This window comes from Salvia splendens, chromosome 3 (assembly GCF_004379255.2).
Source record: "Salvia splendens isolate huo1 chromosome 3, SspV2, whole genome shotgun sequence".
Classification (NCBI taxonomy): Eukaryota; Viridiplantae; Streptophyta; class Magnoliopsida; order Lamiales; family Lamiaceae; genus Salvia; species Salvia splendens.
This window is the reverse complement of record NC_056034.1, coordinates 18,488,546-18,498,252: the sequence shown is the minus strand read 5'-3', so window position 1 is coordinate 18,498,252 and position 9,707 is coordinate 18,488,546. Positions and strand designations below refer to the sequence as shown.

The 9,707-nt window shown below is 41.4% G+C and overlaps 1 protein-coding gene and 2 long non-coding RNA genes across 3 annotated transcripts; 1 reads left to right on the top strand and 2 right to left on the bottom strand.

Annotated features, from left to right (window-relative positions):
• Positions 1-1,725: 1,725 nt before the first annotated feature.
• Positions 1,726-2,770, bottom strand: LOC121793787. Its single transcript, XR_006049166.1, has 2 exons — positions 2,109-2,770; positions 1,726-2,015 (listed from the first exon to the last, which is right to left on the bottom strand). It is a non-coding gene; the product is annotated as an uncharacterized LOC121793787 (long non-coding RNA).
• Positions 2,771-4,538: 1,768 nt separating this feature from the next.
• Positions 4,539-6,021, bottom strand: LOC121795342. The gene is made up of 2 exons (XM_042193868.1): positions 5,161-6,021; positions 4,539-5,078 (listed from the first exon to the last, which is right to left on the bottom strand). Exons 1-2 carry the CDS (start codon positions 6,019-6,021, stop codon positions 4,539-4,541), a joined length of 1,401 nt encoding a protein of 466 aa, XP_042049802.1.
• A 1,260-nt stretch (positions 6,022-7,281) lies between these two features.
• LOC121795344 lies at positions 7,282-9,446 on the top strand. The gene is made up of 2 exons (XR_006049451.1): positions 7,282-7,415; positions 9,185-9,446. It is a non-coding gene; the product is annotated as an uncharacterized LOC121795344 (long non-coding RNA).
• Positions 9,447-9,707: the final 261 nt, after the last annotated feature.

Here is a 9,707-nt window from a genome sequence, read left to right as displayed (position 1 = left end):
GAGCAAAATTTAAGCGGGATATTGATACACCCTTCCATCTACCCACTCTCTCTCTTACTCCAAACGTCTATCCCTCTCTCCAAGTCCCTGCAATTCGTCTCCTCATTTTCCACCACGCTTCAAACCCTAGCCACATCTGATTTTCATCGGCTATCACTAGAAAGGAATCATTTTCGTAGTTTTCACTCTCCAACTCTCACTCCCGGAACGCGCGAGCATTGAACTCAGCGACAAGGTAGGGCTGTAAAAATGTTAATTTTAGTAATAGGACACGGTAGACGACGATAGACACCATCTACACCGTCTACTAGTCGATTCCTGAATTTTTCATCCATAAAAACAATGTTTTTAACCTCGCCTTTGTCGCGATTTTGTGTAATCACAAATGGGTTGCTGTTGTCGTTAGAGTTTTGACTTATATAGAAACTGTAAATGTTTACTGGTTTAATAGTGTGTTTTTGGCGATTTGATTAGTGGTTCGTCTCACAGATATTATCATGACGAAACGAGGCCGACCATCTAGATCTCAACCTACCCAGGCTGCAGGTAACCAATCAATTTAATTGCGTGTAGATTTAAATGAGTGGTTGAACATCAATTAGACTTCCTTTGTGCATTCGTCGACAGATCTTGTAAGTGGCTGGATGGTTAATTGTAACACTCTTCTGTGCATTATTTGATTGGTTTGGTACATGATTAACTCTCGGGTTATACATTATTTATCATGTAGTATCCATTTGTTTAACTGCTTGTATACATGACAGATTAACTCGGTCCTGTATTCATGTGCTCATTATTTAATTTAAACTATACATTATTTATGTAGTGGTATACATTTTTTGTCAATTGTTAGGAATTATTTGTCTTCTTGCTGAGTGATGTGGGTGACATGGTGAATGCGATATACCTATGTGCATTATCTGATAGAATCTGTACATTATGTAGCTAGTAGTTTATATTATTCACCAGGTATTAGGCATTATGGGACTCCTTGTGTACATGGGTGCAATGGTGAATACAACAACTCACAAGTATGCTTGTACATTATTTTATTGAAACTGTGCATTATTTAACTGGTGGTATACATTATTTGTCAATTAGTTGGCATTATTGGACTGCTTGCTGAGTGATGTGTGTGACATGATGAATGCAATATACCACCGTGCAATATTTGATTGAATCTGTACATTATGTAGCTAGTTGTTTACATTATTTAACAGGGTTTTGGGCATTATGAGACTGCTTGTGCAGTTCTTCTTCCAAATTTGGGGTGAGAGCCATCAGTACGTGGTGTGTTTTGTTCTGCCAGATGGCAAAATGAATATCATCCACCACAACTTGGTTGAACCTCACGGATCCTTCAGCGCAAAATATGGCAAGACACCCTCTCTTCTGGTACGTAATGTGTTTACTAAGTTAAGTTGCATTTTATTAACCAAAATGTACATTATATAGAGTTCTTACACACTTTTTATATTTGATGTAGAAAAAATTCATGGCAGATACACTTACCAAGTGCAAGGTATCCAAAATGGCAGTGTAGGTACGAAAATGTAGTACCCATGTGGTGACAATGCCCTAGAGGAACAACTTTGTAACCATGGAGACGGGGGTGTATGTCATGCGGCATATGGAGACGTACTTTGGAGAAAGGGAGAAGGATTGTAATAGCCGAGACCTAGATTCTCGAGAATTATGAAAAATGAATGCTAGAAATTTAAAGAATGAGAATGAAAGAGTATTATTTTATTTCTTGAGTAAAAGAAATACAATACATAGAATTTCAAGCTAATAAATTACAAATGTTTGAAAGAAAATACACACCAACTATTATTGAGTTTTACATACACGTTGGAACGAAGATAGAAAATTTAAAGTCAAACTACTCTATTACAATGCGATGGGGAAGAAGAGAGCTAGCTTCGGCACGTTTAGCACCGGCCATCGGCTCGTCTACCGACAGAAGTTTGGGCCGAGACGGTGTATTGGTGGACGAAGGCAATTAGCCTCTCAAACTTGTCGATAACCACCCAAAATAACCAAGAAAATGCATAAGGTGCCAAGGCTTTCGATAGGCAAAAACAAGCAAGAGAAAGAGGCAAAGCCACCTTAGAGTTGGAGACCAAAACTTGCTAAAAGAAGTAAGATGGCAGGCTGCGAGTGGCAGGACACCACAGGCTGCCGAGTGCAGCAAATCACAGATAGAACCAAAGCAATTCCACTCCAATCCTAACCACCTGCACTCCAGCTGGTACCTGCGAAAAGGGTACACAAATTTAAGTGAGTATGCAGTCACAAGTGGGAGCTAAAGCACCCTGCAAACTGATAACAAAAGAGGCCAATAAATGCACGAGTACACAACTGCATTTCTGCAGAGTGCAGCAGCCACCAGTGTTGTTAGGGTCGCGGGTCGGTCCGGGGCGATGAGGCTGGACCCCGGGTCGCGGGGCGATGGGGCGCCGGGGCGAGGGACCCACGAATCGGGGCGCAAAATTATTTATTATTTATATATTAGTAATAATAATGATTAAAGATAATTCACTATAATATAAATAGTATATTTACATAACAGGTAAAAAATATTTTTAAAGTTCAATTTTGACATTGGGTAGAAAAGAATTATTGGAGGAATTATAATCAATTTACTTATTATAATATTTAATTAATGGATTTTATAATAGAGTCATTTTGGAAAAAGATGAAAGATTGGAAAAAATAATAAATTATTATTTTATTTCTCTTCATTTAAATAAACATAATTGTTATTTTAAATCTCTTCATTTAATTCATAAAACAAATTATCAAATAAACATATACTCCCTCCGTCCCAGATAATTCATCCCAGTATTCCATTTTAGTCCGTCCCACATAATTTGTCCCACTTCAAACTTTCCATTTTTGGCAACAAATTACTCCACTCCTAATCAACCCTCGGCTACCCAAATTACCCAAATTCAACTTCATTTCATCTCCTTCAACTTCAAATTCAATACTCCACCGATTCCCCTTCTTCCTCTTAATTGCTGGTTCACCTACCCCAATTGCACCATTTACTCCACTTCATTGCACCATTTAATCTCCTTCTCCACACAACCTATTCCCCTTCTTCCTCCATAATCTCCCTCTGAAAACCCTAGATCTACAAAACGCCTCCACCATTTTCATCCGCCTCCACACAAAATCGAACCCCATCAGGTCCAAATACTGGACCTACGCTTTCTGAAAACCCTAAATCTACGGCGATGGGTGATCATTCTGACTCTCCTGGCATTTTATCGGCCGATCTGGACGTTCTCGTCGTCCCAGAGACGCCGGAGTATATGTGGGGTTCCCCCTCCGCCATCGACGAGTCTGTCGTCGCCGGAACCCTAGCTGAAACTGTTGTTCCCGAAACCCAACTGGAATCCTTCATTCCCGTTGATGTTTGGCCTTCTCAATCCGCCATCGATTACTTGGACTGTGGTTGCCCCTACTACGGGCCGCCACCAAAAGCCCCACTCTACAACCGTGTACCACCACCTGCCTCCGATGGTCCACCAGCCACCCCCTCCGATGGTCCACCAGCCACCCCCTCCGATCCAGCTCAAGCCCCTCCCGTCGTGTATTCGGACTTTGAGAGGCAGATGCTTGCCATTTTGCTGCCTGGTTATTTAGATTTAATCTAAATGTATTGTCCCTCACATTTGTTGGGTTGGGTTAGAGGCTGTGGTTTTTTTATAGGGTTGGAGGCTGGTTGTTTTTTTTTGTGTGGGTTGGAGGCTGGTGGTTTGTTGGTATGGGTTGGAGGCTGGTGGTTTTTTGGTGTGGGTTTGAGGCTGGTAGTTTGTTGGTATTGGTTTGTTGTAGGCTGTGGTTTGTTGGTATGGGTTTGTTGGAGGCTGTGGTTGTTGGTATGTGTTGGAGGCTGTGGTTGTTGGTATGTGTTGGAGGCTGTGGTTGTTGGTATGTGTTGGAGGCTGTGGTTTGTTGGTATGGGTTTGTTGGAGGTTGTGGTTGTTGGTATGTGTTGGAGGCTGTGGTTGTTGGTATGTGTTGGAGGCTGTGGTTGTTGGTATGTGTTGGAGGTTTGATGTTGTGTTGGCTGCTGTGGTTTCATTTGTTGATTGAATGTTGCTGGTTTGTTGGCTGCTGTGGTTAAACTAGTTGATTGAATGTTGCTGTTTATTGTGTTGATCATACCCTATGATGATTTGCAGTGTGTTGTTATTATAGATATGTGTTGAATATTAAGCCACCCCTATTGTTTGGTTAGGAGGCTTACTTGTGAGTTGATATAAACAGCAATATCTGAGGGAAATAAAAACCACACACTGACTTTACAACAGCCACCCCTTTACATGGTTAGGAGGCTGTTTTGGTAGTATCCCCAGCCCTATGATGACAATGTTCTGAGGGATTAGGATTTTAGAAGCCACCCCTACATATGTAGGTTTGGAGGCTTTACAAAAGTGTACAAAAAACAGTTGATAGCATAAGCCACACCTAATCTTGAGGCTTCCACATTCAACTGCCAAAAAATGTTCCTTACCTTACTGATCTTAGAACCCTACAACTCTACTGATACTTGAGATGTCATATGAGGTGATCTCATTATTTTCAGGCTGCTGGAGGTATTCCACTGCAGCTTTCACTATGTGTTCTTCAACCTCCAATGTCTTTGGCAGTATCCCCAGCCTTGTCAACCTTTCTTTGTTAATGTGTGGAGTTTTGTAGCCATTCCCCCCTTCCCCCTTCAAAATCTCAGTTAAACATCCTTGAAGAGTCAGAAAAACCTTGTTCAATGTTCCTGCACTAAGTTCATCAAAGGCTGCTTGCACATTAGCCACTAACTCATCCACTCCCCTAGCCAATTTGTCATCCTGTATAGACTGGATGGCCCTGAAAAATCCTAAATCCAAGACATTACAATCAGGAGAGTTAGATGGTTGGCAAATGATATGGAATCTGAACCCATCTGTGTTTGCAACTGACTGAAATTCTGCATCATTATGCATGATGTGAGGTCTGGCATTGTCTTGTTGGATGAATATGTCCTTGCTTATGTTATCTGGCCATTTAGCCTTGATTGCTGGTATGATCTGCATCATTATCTAAGTGTGTGAGGTCTGGAGTATGATTAGATACAGTTTGACTTAAAAAATTGATGCAAAAATAGTGTACCTTATGAATAAGGCATTCTCTCATTACATCCTTGTTCACTGATTGAATGGGCTTGGTCTCCAAGGTGCCTCTTGGCCTGTTCTTTGATTTTCTCATTGCTGGCTCTTGTGTTGTGAATGGCAAGATGGCTATTTTTCCATCGAATATGACATCTCCACTGTCTCCAACGTATGGTCTACACACTGCACACATAAACATCACCTTTGTGATGAACCTCTTTGACTTGCATGACCTATATGGTTCTTCCTCATCTGGCAGCAGGTAGTACCTATCTGTAGTCTTTGTCATGAAAAACCATTTTTCATCTATATGCACTACGTTGTGCATTGAGTGGTATTTGAGCATACCATTGTTAACAACAGGCTGCACATGAGTTAAGGCCCATTTCATTCTTGATACCTTGTTTACGGAAGTAAGCACCGGCTTAACAGCATTTGTGTGTGGCCTCAGATCTCCACATTTCACCATTCGGCCTACTGTGCTCTTACTTAAATCTAGCTTGAAAGCCATTTTGCGGATGGTGGATCTTTCAAGAACAGACAGAGCTCTTACCCTGTTTTGATCTAGCTTAATTTGATCATTGCGCTTGAAGCCTTTAACGCGATCTTTTATGCTCACAGGTTCACCACGTTGGATTTGCTTGCTGGCCTCTGCCCAGATTCGATGGACTGTCTTCCTACTCACTCCAAAGTCCTTGGTTGTTTTGACAAAACCTCCATATGGTATTTTACCTAAACGGCTTCCTTGTAGCATGCTTTGTGCTATCAAATTCTTGGTGTTCACTCCTATCATTCGCGAGGCTTTATCTCCGGCTATGTCTCCGGCTGTCTCTCCGGCAGTTTCTCCAGCAGCAGAATCCATAGCCCTATGATGAAAATTTTCTGAGGGCAATACTTCTACAACTCTCCTTTTGTTGTGTAGGTAGTCCTTTTATAGGTAGTGGTAGTTGGTATGGGTTGCTGCTAAGTTCCCTCCATAAAATTTTGGATCTTGGCATTTCCCTCCCAAAAACATGCTGTGTGTACTTTGATTCAAAGCTCAATGTTGTATGTTGTGGAGTTGAATGACAAAAGAAATTGACTTCACTGATTCGAATTTGTTAACTGCACAAGTTGACAATTTTTTTAGCAGTTTGTTTATGTAAGTTTGCTAAGCATTTTGCAATTCTGCCATTTAATCCATATTAATTAAAAATTAAACATTGAATATAAATTTTTAATTATACTCAAATTATAACCAATTCAGGATTTACATGAAATTGGCAATGAAAAAGTAACAAGGTGGGGTCCATTTTCACTACATACTTCAATTAAATTAAAGTCAAACAAACATTTCTTAAAACCCGTGCCCGGTCAAACTGACCCCAATTATCTGGGACGGAGGGAGTAATTATTATTTTATTTCTCTTCATTTAATTCATAAAATAAAATTAGGTAAAATGAAAAGCTCCATAAATAGAGATTGCAATGTTCTAAAGATTACTAAATTAGCTTTATATAAACCTAAAATTAAATTATAAATATAAGTAATTAATAAAAATATGTTACTTATACAAATAATAATAATAGAAATAAACAATAATTGATGGGGTAACAATAGAAATAAACCATAATTGATGGAGTACAAAGTAATTTCATTTCCCAATGTAGTCACTATCTATCTCTCTCTCTCTCCCCTCCCCTCCCATCCCTTCCCTCTTCTTTTTTCTCTGTAAAAGCAAAAAAATTGCAGCCAACCGGCGAACCAGGGCGGACGGCAACAGGTAAGCCCCCGATCCGTCTCTCGCTCCAGCGCGCCCCGACCGCCCAGAGCGCGCCCCGACGGCGCCCCACATATCTCGCTCGGCTCACCCATGTTGGGGCGAAGCCGGGCTCGATCATGGCGACCCGCGCCCCGAGCGCGTTTTTGACAACACTGGCAGCCACCATAACTCATGAGTACACCACCCCCATATACCACCAAATTCAGTTAGAAAAGAGGAATCAGGTACTCATAGTACATGCTCTGCAGAGCCGCAGAGAGAGCTGCCAGCTGCACAGCCTGTGAATCCCTTTTCCAGCCAAGTACATCAGCCATTGTGCAGCTTTTAGTTACACACCGGTCTATAAAAAGGGTATAACCCCAGCCCTTGCCTCATCCACAACCAAATTGTTGAAGTAAGTGAGCAAACGGGTGAGAGGGGAGCTGGGACAGAGAGAGAGCTAAAGATCTTGGAGTTCTTGGAACCGAAGTCCAGACAGTAGCTACATCAAGAGGTATTCCAACTCCACCCTTTATCCCAATCGTTCTCATAGCATCATATAGAGTCTTAAAACTCGAATCACAGTCTGCCGAACATACCCTTATTTCTAGATGGATGTTAGAGCTCTGTTAACTTCGTAGCAAGTAATGAAGTGACATGCTACAGCCTCTAAAAATGTAGATCAGTAACAAAAGTTCACCAGAACCGAACTCACCCCATCAAGCTATCAAATATGATTCGTAACTTAGAAATTCAATCTAGCTACTGCCCAAGTTTTTCGACACAAAAAGATTTAAGTAGTAATTAGGTTGAAGACTTAGCTTAGTATTTGGAGCTGCCGATGAGGGTCGATTGACAACAGAGGGCCAAACTGCGAGGCGGCAGGCAGTCGGTGCTAGTAGTGGCGCTGGATTGAAGAAGGCGTACCACTCCGTAGCCAGAGGGCCGAGCACGGTGCCAGGATTTCCGCGAGTTCAGCGGCATGACCCTCCGCAGAGGAGTAGAACGGCAGCGGCAGAGTCGATAGGGGCGCTTGCTGGCCGGCCTCGACCTAGCGGCAACCGGGAACAACAGCGAGCGGTGGTGACGGCGAGTTCCCCTAGAGGCGACGCCTCCACCACAGACAGTGATTCCACGCGCCGGGAGTGTGACTACGGCAGCACCGGTCGACCACGGTCAGGAGGCGGTGAGGAATCGGTGTCCTCGCCGAGAGAAGAAGGGGGGGGAGCGACTAGGGTTTCGCCTCCTCCTTCATTGGAATTTGGGGAAAAGAGGGTAGGAGCCGATGAGAGGAAGGATATATTTTGGGCCTCTCTCCTCAAATTCAGTTGGGCCATTGGTGTTTTAAAACTGATTTGGGCCATTCTTTTAAAAATTGAAGTCCTTTTAAAATGGAAGCGGGCCACTACAGATAAATTTCTTTTGGGCCACTGCCCTAAATAAATTTGAGACTATGAAATTTAATCCCTAAGCCACGGAAGAAAAGAAAGCTATTAAGCCGTGTTGAACTAGTACCCAGTAAATAAATAGATGAGAAATTCCATTAGTCACAGAAAGTATTTCAAAATACTTAAGAAACTAATCCGGGAATTTATTATACCCGAGAAATTCGGCAAGACTCCGAATAAATTAAATCGTTGATTTAATTAAAGATTTAAGACTTCTAAATTAGAAGGTAGGAAAGAAATAATAAGCACACGGTTAGGCATGCATACATGCAAGATAAGTAATTACTTAAAGCCTAATTTAAGTATATTATTTGTTATAAAGGAACGTCGTCACTCGACGAGTAATCCCAAGTCAGAAAGCGCCCGTTTGATAGAGTTAAGCAGACGAGGTGGGCTTCTTTTCTTTCAGAAATGTGTTTTATGTGAAAACATGAATATTTTGAATGAGTTGGCATGCCCAGTTTTGATTTATGATTGCCTATCTGTTGGCTACCAGTTAAATCGAATTCGGGTCCTAGTAGGGCCGCAAACCCTACTTGGACTAGTGTACACATAGGGACCGTGAGCTAGCGCCAGCCTTGGCCGGTCCAGTGACCGTCGTGGAATGTGGCCACATTCCCGATTCACACAGATCAGATATTGTATTTCATGAGAAGTTTTATGGTTGCAGTCTACTTTCAGAAAGAAATAACAGTTTTAGTGACCAGGAATTGTTTTCAAAAAAACCCTGCGTTCACTCAAGTTGGCTGACAACTAAAAGAGAAATGTTTTCGGCATGAGTCCACTGAGTATACCAAATACTTAGCCCTGCATATTGTTTTTCCTTAATGTGCAGGTTGATCGTTGTCGCAGCGGAGGAGGTGTTGGGAAAGAAAGTATATTAAGTTAGGCAAGAAATGAGATAGCTGATATAGTATGTCTTCATACATATTACACCGTCTTGGTACTCTTCCGCTGCGAGAATCTAGACTTTGTTTTTAGAAAAGACAATGCCCAGAAATTACTTTGATTCAGTATGATTGTACTCTCTTTCACATTCAGACAATGTTTTCTCTTGAATTGATTATCCATTTATGATGATTTGAGATTTTTAGTAAGTTTTAGTCGCGAAATAGCTACACTTTCTTTGACTAGGGAGTTGTGGTCGTGACAAGGATGGTATCAGAGCATCAATTGGAAGTTGTGTTGCTTTTCGCAGCGGAAGATTTACAGTTTAACAAAACATAAAATAAATCTATTCAGTTTGATTGAAAGATATAATTTCAAAAAATATTGATAGTACAAAATAGTACTCCCTTCGTTCTAGATTAAATGATTAATTTGTTTTCTTTGCAGTGTTTTGAGAAAATGGTACTAAT